Source organism: Choristoneura fumiferana, chromosome 4 (assembly GCF_025370935.1).
Source record: "Choristoneura fumiferana chromosome 4, NRCan_CFum_1, whole genome shotgun sequence".
Lineage (NCBI taxonomy): Eukaryota > Metazoa > Arthropoda > Insecta > Lepidoptera > Tortricidae > Choristoneura > Choristoneura fumiferana.
Window position 1 is genome coordinate 5,568,359 of NC_133475.1, and position 21,266 is coordinate 5,589,624.

Here is a 21,266-nt window from a genome sequence, read left to right on the forward strand (position 1 = left end):
TTGACACAAATATAAGCTGCTGGCTGGTGAACTTGAAACTACTGTAAGACTCCCTCATATTTAATGAAATAAATCAGGATAAGAAACCAACATGTCAAACACATCAAAACATGACGAGCTAAACTCGATTTAAGACGTGAGTTATCCGCGTTTATTTCATTAAATAAGCTGGCTGGTGCAGTGCCTTCGACTTTTTGGAATAGAGTTCCCAACTTTACGTACAAGAAATAAAGATTATAAGGTTGGAGACATTGAAGAGAAATAGAAGTCGCAGGCAAAGGTGGTTAATAATAAATACTCACTAAGCAAAGCATCAATACTGGAACGGTCACCCTCCGACCACGCAGATATCACGTACGCCAAGCCCAGCATGGCGACGCCGAGCAGCGCCAGCACAATGAACGTCTCATACACGCGGCCCCTCAGCCCCCGGTAGCCCGGGAAGCCCGAGGACTCGGAGAAAAGATACGCAAACGGCAGGAACACGAAGAGAGACAGGTTTGAGAATAGGAACACATGGTTCCAGAGGCCTGCAACAATAGAGATTAAACTGTTATTGTAAGAGTATAAACCGCCAGGCAAGCCGCCTAAAGCACGATCTGCACTACAACCTTGTCTCAGTAAGCCATCATTGTTTTCATCAAAGAACAAGAAAGCCACTGGGACATTTATTGTGACAAGGTTCTACTGCTAGTCGGGCTTGCAGCATTTCACCTATAAAGAAGCAGAACCAATGAGACAATTTTATCAGAGATATACAAAAAAAAAACGGCCAAGAGCGTGTCGTACACGCCCAGGATAGGGTTCCGTAGTCATTACGAAAAAATCAAATAATATTTTTCTAAGGATTTCGTATTGTGTATGAATGAATCTCCATGAATCTTCCAAGTTTAGGTATATTTTATACCTTAGGCTGCTATTTACTCATAAACTACTAATAAATCTCAAGCAATTTTAGCCGCTATAATTTTCCTTGTAAATTTGATATATTTACACCATTCTGAATTTTTTCAAATTTTTCCACCCAACAGTAGATTTTACAGGGGGGGGGGGACGCTCGATTTCAATGAAAATTTGCACTTTAAAGTTGAATATTTCGCAAACAGATCGCTAAATAGAAAAATTGTTTTAGCAACCCTCCAATGGTTTTAAAAGAGACCTATCTAACTAGGGTTAGTCGAGAAAAAAAAACACCCCCACTTTACGTCTATGGGAGTAAACTAAAAAAAAAAATTTACTTTTTTTTATTGTACCTCTTTGTCGGCATGACTGATGTATATTCATGTCAAATTACAGCTTTCTAGTACTAACGGTCTCTGACAGACATGGCGAAACTATAATGGTTCCTAGTTGACTATGGAACCCTAAAAAGTAATTAATACAATACATAACAAGAAAATACTTTGTTTAAAAGAAAGACAAAGTGAATTGTTGATTTATTAATTAATTAGTAATAGCAATCAGTAATAAAATAAAGTAATAATAATATCAGTATCTTAAGGGGCTGTTTCACCATACATTGTAGCATTAACAGACGGTTAAATGTGATGCCGTCTCCGTTTATTCAAACAAAACAAATAGAGACGGCATCACACCTAACCGCCAGTTAACACTAATCAATGGATGGGAAACAGCCCCTAAATCTATTATTCCATTCTGTTTTAGTATTTATATTTTAATAGTCAAGGAGCTCTAACAATGAAAGAGTTTAGTTAGGCTAGACACACAAAATGAAATCAACATGCAATGCAAATATTTAAATATTTCTGAGTTGAAGTACCTTTGAAACAGGTTTTGTCTGTTTGTTGTTGAGTTTAAATGAATACCTAACAGACATTTGTGCACATAAAATACAGTACACAATACAAGCATTCTGAACAGTAATTCCTTCAATGTGTTTGTGCCTTTGTACACATAGCACTTGAAAATATTGTTTAATTAATAGTATTTTATACACCTTTGGCCTCATCTACACTTTTCAATATGAAGGTCACATACAGGTCAACCACAGGTCAATTTCATGTAATTTTCGGTCAATAGTTGTGCATCTGGTAATTCAAAGAATTAAAATCTGATCTATTTGAGATATAATGAAAAATAAAATGATGAGAACTGTGCAAAATTTGAGTAGTAACAGAATGAAATAAGTAACAATGTATTATTATTATAATTTTTGTGTTTTCTTTTATTTCATTGATACTGTTTAGTTATAGTATTTTATTTGTATTATTTTGAAAAAACTGTCAATTAACATTCTTCTTGGCAATGATTAATCCGAAAGCGCTGGTAGTTTTAAAAAATGACGTGTATAAGTGCCCATTGCGGCCTATTTACTGAATAAATGATTTTGATTTTTGATTTTTTTTTTGATGTGAGTAGTATCAATACCACATGTCAATGGATGTGTACACTATTAAATCTAGTAATGGAATTTGCTGACTTTTATATTGCTTATGCTTTTTTTTAAGACTATGTTTTGTGCTTATGCATATAATTAATTCACAGCATCAACAGCTTGGTTGAAGATTTATAAATTTACAAGAAATCTCAGCATTATAAAATACTTATTTAAGCTCTCTCATTTGCATCATACTAATCAGGTTATAAACATACCACGGGACTTTCGGGACACAAACTATTTACTAAAGGGTAGACATTAATAGATAGGTTATTCTGACAAAACATCATATTATGCCTAATGAATAATTACCTCACTGTGCATTGTAAACTATACTAGTACTTTAGGTTTAGTACCAAGACTTGTGATGTTATGAGATTATAATTAAAAACATTAATTAATTACCTGCAGTAAATTTAGTAGTTGATATGTTTTTGAAATAAATTATAAATATCTTTTCTAAATTTGGAACAGTTAAGCAGGGGCTTGCTGTAAATATCCATTTTAACCCACTGTATGATTTTTCTATGTCGGCAGTTGTAATGCACCTACTTATTACATTTCATTTTTAAATTTCTTGAAGAAATCAATCGTTGCATGTGTTTGCAATTGCAGTTCTACTTCATTGCTATGTAACAATTTGTTCATGCTATAGTTTAAGATTGTGCGAAAATTTAATAGTTTTAATATCATGTATTTTTTTTCTAATTTTAACATTTCTAGGTAGAAACCAGCTAGAGTGCACTCTGTTTTTTAACTCAATACCTACTCTTTGGCTAATGTCAAACATCCGTGCCCCGAAAGTCCCGGGGTATGGTTATAAAGAAATAATTTCTTAAATTACAGCAATCACTTATCTTGTTTATCTTGTTTTTTTTAAAAAGACCCAAAAAAAAAATAACAAAACCAAATCAGTATAGCCTCGTAAGGCCCAACGGCCTAAATTTAGAGCATATGTTAAAGCAAATGTCAAGTTATATTAATTGACATTAAGGGGTTGTTTAACCACCCATTGATTCATTTTAACTAACAGATAAATGTGATGTCTCCATCTATTCAAACAAAACAAACATTTATCTGTCAAATAAATTTAATCAATGAATGGTGAAACAGGGGGTACCTAAGGGGTTTCAAATTCTAATAATCGAAATTTGACGTGGGCCTCAGGAGGATAGACTAAAATGTTCAGAAATATTTGAAATACTGAAGAATGACAAAAACTTCAATAACTATAGAGCAGGCTTACCAACTAATAAGATTAGAAGACACTCACCTTGTATCAAAGAACTATTAAGCCACTTGACATAGTAACTGTTTGGGTACAGTATTAGCACCTCATTGCTGACTATTGAAACAGGCAGCAGAAGCAGCGAACCCAGAGACACGGCCAGTGCAAATGTGCACAGCCAGAGGCTAATGCGGTACACTTTAACCTCATCCTCGTCGGCACAGTCCTCGTGATCTTGCCGGCTGAACTTCTCGATCACCATAAACGAGAATAGGTAAAGTAGGATGAATAATATCAGGAATATCTACAACAAAAACATGAGACAATTAAAATTTGGATCAAAATGAAAGCTATTCATTATTTTATTCCATATAATGTAGGCTTTGTTATAGGATATACTGCAGAAACAAGTCAAGTACAACTCACAATCTGCTCCCTGACATTGTTATGGAATATTTGCTCACGCAAGTCCGTTTCTTCATCGTCCATCGTCCACCATTCGTTAGGCCTTTATCTTTTAATTGTTGTTTCTATTAAATAAAATACAAAATAGCACTTCATTTTCACTGTTCACGACATTCTTCCGTATTCAAATAGTCACTGATTTGCGCACTATTTATTTTTTCGTTGGATTTATAGTACAACACAAAAACAGAAAGTCATTATTTTTAAACAAGCGCACTAAACAAGATAAATTATATGCCAAAAACACTTGGACAATTTTAATAGACTTGACGTGACATATTTATTTTATTTATCGACTGACTGACTGACGGAATGCAGATGCATGCACAGCACAACAATGCATTTCGCTCACAGACAAGACAACAACTCATTACAATAACTCAAAGCAGACAACAAGCGACGCGATAGCGACGCGACGCGAGCGAGCGAATGAAGAATGAAATGAATGAACGAAGGAAAAAAATAGAAAGGCGCGGCCACATGCAAGTCGCTCGACGCTCGTTTCCAACGTCACTATGAAATTTGAAAATCAAAGTTCGAATCGTACCGTCCCGCTGACGCTAATATTATTTAATACGAGAGTGAGACGGATGGTACTATACGAACTTCGATTTACGAAATTTCGTAGTAGCCCTTCTGGTCACGTGACATATAGCGATAAAGATATAATGTTGAGCTTTAGGGGAGATAGGGGAAGGATTGGCACTTTTTCACATAATTAATTATTTAAAATCTAATTATCAACAAAATCAACATTTATTGCCAAGGTGAGTTGCACAATATATTTGGCTAGATGTTTTGTAAACAATAGTCTACAAATTATAATCAGTCTCTGTTATAACAATATAGCTGTTGCCCGCGGCTCCGCCCGCGTGATATTCGGTAATCGCGCGCTGTTCCCTCGGGAACTGTGTATTTTTCCGGGATAAAAAGTAGCCTGTGTCACTTTCGGGCCCATAAACTATCTCTATGCCAAAAATCACGTCGATCCGTCGCTCCGTTACGGCGTGAAAGACGGAAAAATACACAAACATACAAACACACTTTCGCATTTATAATATTAGTGTGGATTTCAGAAACATGTCAATTGTGCCCAAAGCTTCCTATGGTAGGGAGGTTCAGGCACCTCCTGTGGGAGGTTTGGGCATGACATATAAAACACCCAATATTCATAAAATAAACCAGACATAAAAAGTTATTATAATCTCAAATTATATTTAAATCATAACAGTAATCAACGGAGTAAATAAATTTAAATAATTAACATTTTTATTTAACTAAGACAGGTTATTTATTACCCAAAAAGTTTATCGAATTTCGAATGCATAGTGAGAGCTACTCGCTTGGTATTATTAGTTGCTTTTGGTTTTGGCAGTTTAGTTTTGACATAATTTAGTGGGACGCTCGCTATGTCGTCTATTTCAGGAAATAGAAATGTGTTTCGCATCTTGCTCAGTATTATAAACAGCATTGGGCATGCCCAAACCTCCCTCAAAACAAGTGGCCATTCCTCCCTCTGCATATTATTTACACTTAATATTCTCGTAAAAAATTTTGGTTAGGTATTCTAGCGTAACTTACAAACTAATTTATACGTTAGCAGATACTCGTATACAATGAAAAAAAAAAAAAAAAAACAAATACCGTTGGCTGGTTCTTCGTTTACTTATTTACTTTTAAATCACAACAAAATACTTACATTGACCGGTGTCTAATTTAAAATACCTCCACAGACTACTAAGATGCCTCTGTGTACAAATGAGAGCTAGTCTATAGGTGAACATTGTTGTCAGTGGGTAAACTAAACTACCAAAATAGGGAAATAAAAATATCTACATCGCAATTGGAATAGGTGCAGGGTGCCCATATCTCCCAACTGCCCATCCCTCCCCTACCTCCCTTCGCGCTGGAAAAAAAAACTTCAATTTCGGCAAAAACACTTACTTTTTTCATCCACTCCAATTTCTTTTATTTGTACCACTGCCACGACTGCTACTAAATAAGATTAAGAAATCAGCTTCCAAAACCAAGATCATTCCTGCTAGCAGCCATCTTGAGGCTGCTGCTCGACGCGGCGACTTGACGCTACTTTTTTTTAGCTGCGGGAAATTCAAAATCACATTTAAAATAGGGTCACGTGACCAGATTTATCGCTGCAAACGAGCGACGAGCGACTGCATGTGGCCGCACCCTAAAAGAGGAAAAATACAAGGTTCCATTATACGCGATAAGTCTGAGTTGCCCACGAATTGCTCCACATAGCGTAGTACTTTTTATATCAAGCTTTTTATTGGGACACAGAATATATAATAGTACTAACGTACTGATTTGGATTTAATTCGATTATAGAAAACATGGCTCCATCAATACCAATTGATGATTCCGCTATGTCGACGTTGAAAAATACCGGTTGGCCCTTTTTGTAGGTAGCTCCATTTGGACTCGATGTTTTTTGTTTTGACATTTTTGATAATTTTGATTGACTTGACAGTTAACAGTTTGACACTCGGTTCGGTTGGTTGCCCCAAAATGTACTCTGTGGATGGTTGGTTTGGTTGGTTGCATAGACCTATAAGTTGACATTTGTTGACAACATGTTACGAGTTTCGAAAAAAATTTCAAATCAAATAAAAATATAATAATCTTTTTCCTCATATGAGACGAGAAATTAAAACCTGTTTCTCCATCAATGAATTCTACAAACTGTAAGTACCTACTGAACAAATAGTTGAAACAGTTCAGTTTATCCAATAATGAAAAGAACCGGTATTTTTCAGCATTTTGTCACACAAAGCCCGATTTTTCCGTAAGGATCGTAGTGTGCGATCATTATCTAACCAAGCCAATACCAGGAATTGACGTGATCTATTCGGAATTTAGAGGAACTGATATAAAACATGTAAGTCTCAAAACATACTTCTGAAATCTATATGATTCCCTTATTTAAATTACAACTGCATAGGACGTACTAAGCCACTTCAAAGATAAGAGAAAGAAATAAATCTCTGATTGAATCTGTCCTTTAGACACAGAAATCTGTTGTCTTTTTAAAAACCCTAGGACAAATTTTATGTACCCTTTGTTGACTAATTATGAACTTGTTGGCATTGTATTTTCTGTCAGTGGGACCGAGGATCAAAGGTAAGTAATAAATTACTGTAGCAATAATTGCTAAGGTATTCTTATTTTGTGCTGGAAAATATAACATAAACATGCCAAATTACAAGATGACATGCCAAGAACAAGTGAATGTGTTTAAAAAACTAAATACTTTTATTATATAATTTACTTATTGAAAACTTTGTGTATAGGTTCCAGTATTACGAATATTTGGCCCTGCTTCTGATGGTCATAAAGCATGTCTCCATATACATGGAGTATTTCCATACTTCTATATACCATGTCCAGTATCAAACCCGGAACCACAATTTCTATATCAGGTTTGTGTAATATTTTATTGTATTTTTATATAGTATAGCTTGATAAATAATCCTCAGTCTAAGTTAAGTTAGAAAAACATTTATATTTATAACACTAGTTAATTTTTTTTTTGAAGCTTTGAATACTCCATGCAATCACATCAGCATCATGGTTGCTAGATGATAGTCTTTTATAAACCTGGTAGAAAAACATTAAAAAAAAACATTTAATAACATGAAGCAAAACATGTGAATTACATAACCCCCTGTTTGTTTCAGATTGCAGCGAGCTTGGACAAAGCCCTCAATATTGCATTAAAGCAAGCAACATCTGCCAATCAACATGTGTACAAAATTTCTCTGGTCAAAGGATTGTGAGTTTTACCATATTTCTTTGAATTAAAATTACAGTAAGAAACAGACATAGTTGTTAAAATATTACTTATGTGCACAGGTTAGTCACATATTAATAGCCAAGATATACCTCAACATACTGGAGCATAGTTCACAGGCTTTATCCCTTTTGAACCCAGCCGACTATGAAAAGAGTTATGACAATGGACTTTATGTACAATCCATGTCAAGTTCAAATGTAAAAGTAACAACAATTGACCTTATGGACAATCCATATCAAATTCAAATTTGAATGTAATTAACCCGCACTATTGTATCAGCTGGGTTCGAAAGGGTTATGTTCAGGCTCTTCTTGACAAGGTCCACAAATTGGTTTGAAACATGTTGGACACACTTCAACTATTAATTTATATGTGAGTGACCTTTGTATGTAATTTTACCAAATTTCCTTCTATTATTTGAAATCATCTTGCAACTATTTCTTTTTGGGTACCAAACTAAACAAAATATTTTTTGATAAAGAATAGATTTTTGCTTGATTTATGTACCTAATATTACAATTTCGATCGCAGGCCCTTCTATGGATTCCATGACAAAGATCACTTGTACTTGAAAGTGTTCCTCTACAATCCTGGTCTAATCAAGCAGGCAGTGGAACTTTGCAGCAATGGGGCCATCCTTGGTCAAACATTCCAGCCTCATGAATCTCATCTCAACTTCACACTGCAATTCTTCATAGACTTCAACCTATTTGGAATGAGCAACATTGATCTTCAAACTGTGAAGTTTAGAAAAACTGGTTTTTCTCAAAACAGTGATGACCCCATTGATAATCCTAATGAATGCAATTTGAAACCTGAAAGTGTTTGCTACTATGAAGCAGATTGTGTTGCATCTCACATTATTAATCGGCAAAGAGTAGGAAGAGGTGATGGCATTGAAAATCCAGGTTTAGAAGAAGTTTGGAATCAAGAGATGGAAAGACGCAAGCAACTTAACATGTCCATAGCCAGCAAATCTCTTTCACAGGGAAGAATTAAAAGCCAAGAAACAGATACACATTACAAATTTGAACAGATGTATTTGTTAAAAATGACTGATTTAATAAATAAACCAGCTGATCCTAAGGTTCTCGAAAAGGTATATTACCCAGCTGAAACTATGGAAGGCACACAATGCTTTAACGCAGTTGATGTTAGTATGCATTTGCCAGATGTCTCAAATAATATTAGTATGAATCAGACTCTAAGGAAACCACTAAATGAGAGTTTATCTGAAGACCTTGATGCAACTATTGTTGATGAAAGTGTGGCACTGAACAGTAGTCTTCATTATAGTCAAATATTGTGTAGGTAATGATTAAATATTATCTGATAAAACTGTTGTAGCTAAGGTGTTTAATAATTACTTTTTTACAGTGGACAGTGAAGATTTGGAATTAGTTGGAATGCTACATGATATGGAAGATAGTGAAAAGCCAGAGAATGATAGCATTATGGCTTCACTGGGAGCTGAACAGTACACAGAGGTTGATGTAGATGATATTGAATATTCACAAGTTTTTAATGATGAAACAATACCACTGGAGCCATTCAAGAGGTTTAACAAAACAAATATGAATATTACCTGTTTTTTTTTAGATTTGGACAGTGATTATTGATTGATTTGTTTGTGTTATTTATTTTTTAGTCAAAGTGATGCAGATGAAAACACTCCATCGTGGCACGATTCATTTTGGGAGGGAGCTAACATACCACAGCTAGATGGCACGTTCGACGACGATCGTAAGTGTTATTTCGTAACGAAATACAGTTCGCTGCTTAGTGACCAAATTATATTTCTAATTTAACTATAAACAAAAAAAACTATGTATTGTATATGCTTCACAGATGTAAAAAAAGTGCGAAAAAGAAAAATGAGACCATTTAAATTAGGACTATCTAGACCTAAGAGTAAAAAAAATGTGATATCAGTTTCAAACAAACAATCAGAATCAAAATCAGATGCAAGTGATATTGACGAAATTGACGTCTCTAGAGAAACAATAGACAGTATTTCAAATATGTATTTACAAAGTGTTGTAAAAAGAGAACCACAAAGTGATTTAGGTAGTTCTAAAGATACAACAGTTGGTAATAGTCAGACAGACGTCTTTGAACTGAACTATGAAAATATCACTAACCTTGTAGATAAAATAAGTAACAAACATGACATAAAAGAAAATATGAAAATTGGAGTAGCTGAAAAATATGATATTAAACAGCAATATGAACCTGTAGCAGGTACGTCTACTATTGTAAAATCTCCGTATAAATCTCAACATAACGATGATTCATTTTCGTCTTCACCTGATGAAAATGATTTTGGCATACAAAGCTTTTATAATAAATCTAGATTCTTCGATATGAGTATGTCTTTGGAGGATAATAAAAACGAAACAAGTTACATTGAAGACACAGAAACCGCAAATGAAGATACAAAATCACAAGTAACTAGTTACCAAGTTAAAAACATAAACTTATCTTTAAACGCAAGCAAAAAGAGCTCAGGTGATTTTTCGTCTATTGGCATGGGCATGGTTGTAACCCCAAAAATAAGACCACCAACGAAAAGCTATGTTATATCTAGTTTAGGACATTATAAAATACCTCAAGTGAGAAATCAAGAACCTTTTTATTCTAATCATAAAGATTCTGGCGATAAAATAGAAATTGGGCAAATGCTGTTGAAATTGCAAAGTAAATCAGCTAAAGATCAAAAACCTTTTGAAAAAGTTTTGGATGTCGCCAGTATAGACGAATGGAGACAACTTCTGTTTCTACAATCTAATGAAATGAATGATGACACTACCAAACCAGAAGCTTTAAAAACACTACTAGCGGGCAATAAGCAATATGTTTTAGAACCTATGTATAAACCACCAACTAAGAGTGAAGTAATAAAATATATCCGAGATAAAGAAAATGAAAATATTGATGACACAACAGAAGTTAAAGAAATAACGAAAAATTTTGATGAACTTGAAACATCTCAAGCACTTGGGTTGAATGAAGATGAAATAAATAGCAGTCTAAGCTTAGAAAGTAATGATAAGGTAAGATTTACATTAGTATTATTAATGAAAGTAAATGGTAGCATTTTTGCTGCATCTAATTTATTTCTTTTTTTTTTGTTCAGGAAAAGTCAGCTTTAAACAATACATTGCAAGTGACAATGCATCCTGATGGATCTTTTCTATGTTTTGGAGGATCGGAAAATCATAGAGACAGTATGTCAAGTGATACTCCCTCAGTTGAGGTATGTCCTAATCTTCAATTCAATTCAATTCTTGAAAGTATAGCTCCATCGATACTATCGATGATTCCGCCAATGTCGAGGTTGGAAAAGACACTATCAGTTTAGCCGTTGTTCGGTAGTCGTAATCTTCACTTCAGTCTACTGCTCGACATCAACCGTCCAACATTTATCGATTTTGTTAATAAATCAATCATGTGTTTTAGGTGGATTTCCTTACAGTAATGATACTTGAAGTGCACACATCTATTAGAGGAGAATTAAATCCCGATCCTTTAATAGACCCTCTTCAGGCTGTGTTTATAAAAATATACAACGATTGTCCGTCCAGCCATTTTTTAGAAAGAAATTTAACAGAAGTTATTGTCGTGGATTCACAGCATAATTCTTTGGACAGATGCATTTTTAACAAAAATGTTACTTACGTTGACACCGAAAGTGATCTGATTGAAAGAGCAATTCAACTGGTCAAAACTCATGATCCCGATATAATAACTGGGTACGAAATAGAAATGGGATCCTGGGGATATCTCTTGGAGAGATCTCAGTTATTGGGAGTGGAAGTGGTGAAAGAAATTTCTAGAATAACGGAAAAAAATCGACAGAAACGTTGGAGAAGTGAGGAGAACGATTTCGAAGGCCGAGTTATCGGGCGAGTAATGTTCAACGTTTGGCGTCTGTTTCGACACGAACTAGCTCTGTCGTGTTACAGTTTTGAGAACTGTATGTATGAGATCCTCAAAGAGCGAGTGCCAAAGTATAGTCCTGCCCAGTTAGCCGCGTGGTGGGCTGATGAATCGAGGATATTGAGGTGGATAACGGTGGAGCATTACTTAACTAGGTTATCGGGAACTTTGAGGATGATGGAGAAGCTTGATATGATCAGTAAGTATTTTAGCTAATAATTTGTCGACGCATTGCTGAAATCATAATTTAAGCTTGTAGCTATTGTTATTCTTCAATTAACTTTATTAACTAATTAACCAATACAAAAGAAAAGAGTAAAACACAGGGCGGATATATTGTTCGTTCGCCTGCCCGCGACAAAAGCCAACTAACTAAACTGACATGGCGACATCTCTCGCGAACTGTCAAAACCAAAAAAACGGCGCGCATGCAGGCGACCAGCGGTTGTAGACCCGCGGCTCAGTCGGTTATGAAGTGAGCTGGGGGTCTCGCTCGATTAGCTAAAGGTGGAAGCGTCGTAACGTCAGTGACACACGCTATAAGCTATATTATACACACCTTTAGATCTTGGCCAATCCAAGTCCCGTAATTAAAATGTACGTCAAATTCCTAGATCGCACGTCAGAACTGGCAAGGCTCTTCGGTCTGCAATGGTGGGAGGTATTATCGAGAGGATCACAGTTCCGTGTTGAATCGCTTATGCTTCGGGCGGCGCGCCCTCTCAACCTAATCGCGCTGTCGCCAACTGTCCGGCAGAGGGCAGCCATGAGGGCACCTGAAATGCTGCCTCTCATTTTTGAACCAGGTAAATATTAAGCTTTCTCCTTATTCCATTGTTCCCACTAGCCATCAAATTGGCCTCGCTTTTGGTGCCTTGGTATCGTTCTGTGAGTGCCTTAAGACAGCATACACTTTTCAGAATCACGGTTCTACTCTGACCCGGTCATCGTCTTGGACTTCCAAAGTCTGTATCCATCAATGATGATCGCTTACAACTACTGTTTTTCCACCTGCATTGGACGCGTTCAAAATATTAATGGGTAACTATTTCTGAACAAATATATATAGTACTAGCGACCCGCCCCGGCTTCGCACGGACAAAATAAAAAAACCGGCGAAGTGTGAGTCGGACTCCCGCACGAAGGGTTCCGTACCAATACAACATTAGGCATTGGCAAAAATCGACTAAAAACCACGTTTGCTGTACGGTAGCCCCCCTTAAATATTTATTCTATTTTAACTAATTATTTATTTTTAAAGTGAATGAAAATACAAATAAATATTCTGTGAATATTTCAAGCAACTACCTGTTGCCGTAAAGAGCACCCCTTAAATATTTATTTTATTCTGTTTTTAGTATTTTTTGTTATAGCGGCAACAGAAATTCATGGTTTATGAGATACAGCCTAGTGACAAACAGACAGACAGACGGACAGTAGAGTCTTAGTAATAATAGGGTCCCGTTTTTATTACCCTTTGGGCACAGAACTCTAAAAAGGTCTCTAATCTCACTTCACACACATTTTTCAGCATTTCTCAAAAACTACACCCGACCCGCGCGAAGCCGGGGCGCGTCAACGTAGAGTAAATGCATTTTTTGTTAGATTGATATTTTAAATTCGTAATATCTTTTGAACGGAATGTCCGATTTGAATAATTCAAAAAGTAATCTACAGGTATTGAAACCGGCTTGAATATGAAATTATTTATTTGGATAAGGATTAATACAAGGGTATGGATAACAAGGTCTGATTTTAGTCAACTTTTCAAATGTAAAAAAGTAGTTGTAGTGAAATATTAACTGCAATAGTTGGCATATGGTATCGCGAAGTTTTTTTTTAGATATCGATATATTTTCTAATATTGTAAAACATTTTTTTTATACTTTCATTACTTTTTTTACATTTGAGTTACATTATTTAAGTTTTAGTACGGAACCCTAATTTTTTCTGGTAATAAATATAGCCTATGGCACTTTGGAATAATTTAGCATTCTAATAGTGAAAGAATTTTAAATATCGGTCTAGAAGTTTTTGAGTTAATTCGTAGCAAACATCCAAAAATACAAACATACAAAAATCCAAATCTTTCCTTTTTATGATATTAGTATAGATTGCGTTTTTGTCAATCTTAAAACCTAAAATTGCTAAAAGTGGCTCCGACGCTTTGCTCCGAAGCGGTAACGTTTCGTGTGCTCTGTCTTCCCCATTTGGGAATACAGAAGGGATGTTTGTGTATAGATTGCTTCCTGATTCAAAGAATAAATTTAAAGATTATCCGATTGATTCCAGTGAATCAGCCTACGAATTTGGAGCGTGGCGGCTTCGCATACCAGATGCAAAGCTAGATACATTGATTAAAAATGGGCTTGTCCATTGGTCACCAGTAGGTGTTGGATTCGTGAAGTCGTCCGTCCGTCGCGGCGTGTTGCCTGCTCTGCTGAGGAGGATTCTGGCGGCCAGGCAGGCCGTTAAGAAGAGTATGAAACAGCAGACTGATGAGGCTGTAAAGAAAGCTATGCACTCCCGACAGCTTGGTAAATACATTGTGTTTTTAAATTCTTCCGGTATTTTTTAGTAGGTTGGTGATTGGGTTCGTTTGTCTCAATACTTGAGTTTTTCGGTTTTTATTGTGGTTTACAAAATTAAAAAATGTTTCCGTACATTGATCGATGTTCAGAGTACCGCATCAAAGGCGCTACTACTCTAAGGGGCTGTTTCACCATCCATTGATTAGCGTTAACCGACGGTTAAATGTGATGCCGTCTCCGTCTATTCGAACAAATCAAAAAGCGACGGCATCACACCTAACCGCCAGTTAACACTAATCAATGGATGGTGAAACAGCCCCTAAAAGTCGAAAATTCCGATGAAAAAATTTTACGGTACGGTCAATCAAACTAACGCAATAACCTCCTGAAGTATTCCGGAAGCATTTGAAGACAAGTGTGCATATATTTTTAGGGTTCCGTACCCAAAGGGTGCCAACGGGACCCTATTACTGAGTCTTTCAGCTGCAGAAGTAACGCTGCTTGACGGCGATTTAGCGTTCAACAATAATTTTCCTCAGGTCTGAAGTTAATAGCGAACGTAACATACGGCTACACCGCGGCTAACTTCAGCGGGCGCATGCCGTGCGTCGAAGTGGGCGACAGCGTGGTCGCCAAGGGCCGCGAGACGCTCGAGCGAGCCATCAAGCTCGTGAGAGACCACGACGAATGGAACGCCAAGGTAATACGCTGCGACCATAATTGCCATTCCGTTATGTAATACGTTTCGAACGTGACATTAGGGTGTCTGGGTGGTTAACATTTAATTGTTTAAAAATATTGGTTTTATCGGTTGTAAAGTTGTAGGTGATGAAACCCTCACATTTTCATATAATGTCCGTGTTTCAGTAGAATTTGACTAAGTGCCCTTCCATTCCAGGTAGTGTACGGTGACACGGACTCTATGTTCGTGCAAGTGCCGGGCGGGACACGTGAAGAGGCCTTCCGGCTCGGCCAGCTGATCGCCGACGCTGTCACCGCTGACAACCCCTCGCCCGTCGCGCTCAAACTGGAGAAGGTCGGTCTCTTCCACAGATCCAGTATGCAGTGAGTCAGGCTATCCCCTTTATGTGCAGGCGCATTGGCAGGCAGAATGGCATTTGAAACCATTGACCAAACATGGGTTCGAATACTTCAAAGACACAGCTGTAATAAAAAATAACATTTAATTTTAACCGGGATAGCCAGATTAATTTTCGATTACCGGTATAATTTTATTTTCAGTAGTTCTAAGAGATAAATGCCACCTAAAACATTTCATGTAAAAATGGCTGCCAAGACTCACAAGCTCATAACGCTTTCGCTGTGAAAAGTTATCAGATCCAAGGAAAAGCCAAGCTCCTTAACCTTTACCCCTTGCTTTATTAAACCTACACCTTGATTTTAAAGTGTGACCTTGCATTTTCATAGCTCTATTGCATATCATAAAATTGAAGACCTGTGACATAATTTTCTACCGTACATAAGTCTATCGGACCGTCTGACCGATATTGCAAGAAATTAAGGTTGTCTTCAATATTGTAGTAAAATATTATTAATCTTAATTTCTTATAATATCGGCCGAAACGGTTCGAGAAAAGGTAGGTAGTGCCACGCCTTCTTTTTTTTGTCTTGGCGGGGGCACTAGCGTGCCCACAGATAGTCTAATAATGATGAATGGTTTAAAGGCCATATTGGCTAACGCCCTTGGAATCACGATCGTTTTCATCACTTCTTTCTCCGTCACCCGATACGAAATGAGCAATCACAAGCACCAGAGCATTAAACAATACGGCTAGTGTTACTTTGCGGAGTACAACATCTTTATCTTCTTGCTTTTGCATTGCTTTATTTCTTTTTTAGCGGAGGATCAAACTTGTTCAGTTAGTTTACGAGCTGAGTATCCCATCCACTCATCCACAGCTGTCGCCTTCTTACCTTACCTACGCTCAAATACTTAATTTTCGAGACTGATAGCCACTTTATCTTATCAGGTGTACCAGCCATGTATCCTGCAAACGAAGAAACGTTACGTGGGCTTTATGTACGAAAACGCCGATCAGGAGCGGCCAGTGTACGAAGCTAAGGGCATTGAGACTGTCAGGCGCGACGGCTGCCCTGCTGGGGTCAAGGTAAGTAGCTGATGTAATGAATACTGAGTAAAGTTACGCTACTTAAATTTGAATTATCGCTACCCCGCGGGTGCCCGCGGCAAGTGTTTTTCTTTGTTACACTTACAAATGTCAGGAATAAATGTTATTCTTTTTTCTTTCTTTTGTGGCCTAGATTGAATAGAATATTTTGTCTTGACAGGGGCTGTTGACTAAGGATCTCCTCATATCTATCGATGCGGACTCGGCTTAAGCCGATCAAAGAACGCTTTATGTCCACGCAATAAGAGTGAAAAAGACGTCTTCCCGTCGGTGAACGTCGTTTCGCGTCGGCCGAGCCGATCGACGTCTTTTCGCTCTTATTGTGTGGACATAAAGAGTTGGTTGATCGGCTAAAGCCGGCTCCGCGTCGATAGGTTTGGGGAGACCCTTACAGCACCAATAATTCTGACACAAAAGTGTCAGATATTTATGCACGCTCACCATAAGGGCACATGGGTACTAAAAAAACGGAAAAAAAAGTAATATTCGCTTGCTTTAATTTCCAAAAGAGCCCCCACATGGTTTTACCCCCTGGGTCTGGGCAGTCCATGGTCCCCGCATAGACTGCCAAGTCGTACTACTTTGGCAAGACTTTTATTTATTATCTGATTCCAGCTGCTCCAGCAGTCCCTCTGCGAGCTGTTCACGTCGGGCGACGTGTCCCGAGTGAAGCAGCTGGTGGCAGCGACGCTGTCGCGGCTGGCGACCGGCCGACTGCCCGCGCCGCAGCTCATGTTCACGCGCGAGTACCACGGGCCCGCTGGGTACCGCCCCGGCGCCGCCGCGCCGCCCAACGAGATAGCCAAGTGAGTAGTTCTACGCCTACGTTAGCTGGCGCCTGTGAACGTAGCGAGCGAACGCCTACGGGTGCATAAGGAGTGCATTGTTGACGGACAAAAAAAACATTCCTGGAGCGCTGAGCTCTTCAGCAATTGTTTATTTGATACTTTTAATTCAATTACATTTCCATTTAAGATTTTAGAGAAAAGCCAGAATGAGGGTTTCTGTGACAGGCCAGTTGACGCTAGTATTGTGACGTCCGTTTGACAACTTTGACATTTGTGTCACGTTTCTGATTCGTTAAACAGCTAAATGAGCCAATCGAAAGCAAGATTGTAACGTCAAACGGACCTCACGATACTAACGCCATCTAGCGGTATTTCGCCTGTCAAGAATCCTCAGTGATCAGACTATGAGGGCTATCGCGTTTGAATTTGCCGCTAGAGGCGCTAGTGTAGCGTGAGGTCTCCGAAATGTAAAATCTCATAGTTTTTTCGTGAGCACGCGGGTTTATTTATAATTAGAATAATTTTGTGAATATTTTGCATTACCTGAAATTAATTACGGCAATTATGCGATAAGGGGCAATGAATGACGTCTGTGTTTTGAGACAGATTTGTCTTTCCAAAACTTTTGGCCTCCCTTTTTTCCCGAACAAAACGGGACTACACGCAAGACTGTGGTTGTTCGATATTTTTATAGTAGCTAAGGTTTTAAGATGTATTAAATATGATTTCTGAAAGGAGGCCTGTGCCCAGCAGTGGGACGTATATAGGCTGGGATGATGATGATGAAATATGATTTTAATCTAAACTTTGTTTTCGCGCCCGTAATAACGACTTTGAAAGCCACATTTAAAAACCTCACGCAACAGTGGGGCCACCTAGTAAGACAAAAAACGATAGCCCTCATTGACGTTCATAGACGTCTGGTGTCCCGTGACCGGCGCGCGGCGCCGCGCGCCGGCGAGCGCGTGTCGTGGATGGTGTGCGCGGGGGCCCCGGGCACCCCGCTGGTGAAGCTGGCGCGGAGCCCGCAGGAGCTGTCGCGGGACCCCGGGCTGGTGCCCCACGTGGCTTATTACGCGGCGCGCGTGCTGCTGCCGCCGCTGCAGCGCTGCCTGTCGCTGCTGGGCGTCGACGTGTGCAAGTGGTCAGTTGTTTGCGATGTTATTTGTTTAATTTGCTTGCAGGATGTTTGATGCGCCAGACGGGGTTCGAAACCGCGTATCTTGGCTTTTGTCGCTGTAAGCAATAATCTCTTACGTACAGTCAAGGAAACTGAATCATGTACCAGGGTGGAACCTTTTCGTAAACAATTCTGCTATGATCTCTTTGGCAGATATATGGGATGTCAATATGACATAAGTAGCATAAAGGTTCCACCCTAGTACGCGATCAAGTTTCTTTGACTGTACATTTACATTAGAGTTATTTAACATATCCCATCTCTCAGTATCTTTAAGACGAAAACACATAATTCCTCAACCACTATTTTCCAAAAAAATAAATAAATTAGGACCTTAAAATTAAGAAACATCTTTAATATTCATAAAATATATTTTTTTAATTAAAAATTTCACTGTGTATTGTTTCCTGCTCATTCCCCATTTTAAATTTTAAATCAGGGCCAATCAACTTTTATCACGGACTTTTTTACCCACACTAATCTGTCCGCGACATTTTTCAAACGATTGCAGATTTTTGCAAGTAAACATGTTTTTTTAGTTAATATATGGTATACATGCCATTGTACGTAAAGTTTAACCTATTAAACCGTGAAATATCTTGTTGGAAGTACGATTTTTTGGTAACGCCAGAGACAATTTTGGTAAAGCAGGAGACGCCCAAAGTGTCGGTTAAATAGTTGATTGGCCCATTAACAGTCTTAGTTTCAACAATATTCGTTAATCTCATCGAAGAAGTCAAATGTAAATGTCTTCTTTTCCCTTGCTTTTTAAGTCTTTTTAAGAGTATGATCAGGAACCTACAAATAATATAATGTACATAAATATAATATTTATTAAAAGCAAAATCTAAAACATAACATGCTCCGAGAAAACCTTACAGAAGACGGTGATAGCTCTTCCTTATAAGACAGCCTATAAATAAGAAATAATAAATATGGATTATACTATGGATTCTACTAAAGCCCAACAGTCCAACACACACAGACGACGGGTACGGGTCGTGCGCGGGCACGCGATGGGCTTATTTACATGGTATATGGACGCACGACTACTGTATAAACGCGGAGGTCCTTTGACTCGTGCTCGTGCCCAAAAACAGCCCGGACGCGAGCGCTGTGAGGAGCGAGGAGAGGTGTGAAGCGAGGTGCGCGCGTCTGCAGGGCTACTACGGAAATCGAAACTCGAAGTTCGTATCGTACCGTCCATCTCGCTCTCGTATTAAATAGTATAAGTGTCAGAGGGACCACACGACACGAACTTTGAGTTTCGTAGTAGCCCTGCTGGTTACACTCTCACCTCGTACCTCGCCTCGCGACTCGTACGCGAGTGTAAATGCGGCATTAATTTGTCAGGTGGTCGGAGCTAGGTTTCCGCACGGAGAGCGCATCCCGCGCGCCGCTGGCCGGCAGCATCGCGCGCTTCCTGTGGCGCTCTATGTGCGTGGTTTGCGGCGCGCGCGGCGCCCGCGGCGTGTGCGCGGAGTGCGCGCGCCGCCCGCCCGCCGCAATCGCGCTCGTGCGGCGCGCGGCGCCGCCGCCCGCCGGCACTGTCGCCACTGCCGACAGGTTGGTACACTGACCGTATAGGTAGTACCACGAAAATTTAAGTGAATGCAGCTACAACATGTCGTGTAATGACAGCAGGATTTTTACATTTACTCATTCATTTCATTCATTCTCCTTTTGTGCAATCAGTTCTTTTTGTAGCTGTGTGTGTAATCATTTACTTCAACTCTCGTGGCGTGGCATTATCTGTACTAGTGTTTTAGGGTCAATCAGCTATATTTTAGTGTATGTTATTTTGTCCTGTAATTTAGAAAACATCAGTGATACTTGTCTGGAGAGCTGGTTATTGAGTTTAAATTTGTATAAAATTATCAACAAGCTAGTATGAATATGACATACTTTATTACAATACAACAGTAGAAGGAAACAAAAAAAATCCTACGCAATTGCTGCTATGTTCATGTTCAAGAGATAAAAAAGAAAATGGCACTCTCATTTAATTTCTACCGTTTTATTTTTATACTTGGTTGACTAACGGCTTGATTTTATCTTTATTGAATGTGCAATTTAATTGTGTGTTATTTGTTTTTTTCCTTAGATATGCAATTCGTGCTGCGGTCACGCCCAATCCGTCCAGTGTGTCAACACGTCGTGTCCAGTATTATGGGAGAGTCTTAACGCGCAAGCTAAACTTGAAGAGTTACAAGATATTGTAGCGCATTTTCCAGAACAGTTCACAAAAGAGAGTCTTGAATTTTAATCATGGGAAAATATTTTTATAAAGTGATTAACAATTTACCCCTTATTTTACCTTGACCCAATTCCTCAAAGCAATTAGTTTATGAAATAATTAGTGTTTTGCTTAATTTATCATTCAATTTATGAGACTTAACACTTATTATTAGTTATTAGCTTTGGAAGTTTTTGATAAACATGAGCCCTGATGGAATGTGCAGATGAGGCCAAAGGTGTCGAAGGCAAAATAAAATACACTAACCTGCAGGGCTACTACGAAATACGAAAATGGAAGTTCGTGTCGTTCCATCCGTCTCACTCTCGTTTAAATAATATAAGCGTCATCGGGACGCCAAGATACGAAGTTCGAATTTTGCACTTGATTTGACACAGAGCATGAAGTCACTTATAAAATTATCTATAGGTACAGTCGAACAAATTGAATCATGAACCCCCTGGTACCTTTGTGCTACTATGTCATGTTGACATTTCATACTTTTGTCAAGGAAATCATAGTGAAATTGATTATAAA

General features: G+C 38.2%; 2 protein-coding genes across 2 annotated transcripts in view; one reads left to right on the plus strand and one right to left on the minus strand.

The window, feature by feature from the left end:
• lili (LMBR1-like protein lilipod) overlaps positions 1-4,515 on the minus strand; it is a 34,070-nt gene extending 29,555 nt beyond the window's left edge. Inside the window, exons 1-3 of the mRNA XM_074086652.1 lie at positions 4,053-4,515; positions 3,672-3,930; positions 303-530 (exon numbers count right to left, since the gene is read on the minus strand). Coding sequence (XP_073942753.1) covers positions 303-530; positions 3,672-3,930; positions 4,053-4,115 — 550 coding nt within the window. The 5' untranslated portion in view covers positions 4,116-4,515. The remainder of the gene's footprint in view (positions 1-302; positions 531-3,671; positions 3,931-4,052) is intronic.
• Positions 4,516-6,420: 1,905 nt separating this feature from the next.
• PolZ1 (DNA polymerase zeta catalytic subunit) lies at positions 6,421-20,797 on the plus strand. The gene is given in 21 exon segments (XM_074086654.1): positions 6,421-6,796; positions 6,869-6,990; positions 7,403-7,531; positions 7,790-7,884; positions 8,437-9,212; positions 9,283-9,463; positions 9,554-9,648; positions 9,754-10,958; positions 11,042-11,161; positions 11,365-12,043; positions 12,459-12,650; positions 12,765-12,885; positions 14,137-14,381; positions 14,915-15,075; positions 15,274-15,411; positions 16,367-16,504; positions 17,141-17,331; positions 18,230-18,457; positions 19,847-20,007; positions 20,010-20,059; positions 20,598-20,797. Coding segments are annotated over 21 exon segments (5,205 nt in total). The 5' UTR covers positions 6,421-6,780; the 3' UTR covers positions 20,760-20,797.
• Positions 20,798-21,266: the final 469 nt, after the last annotated feature.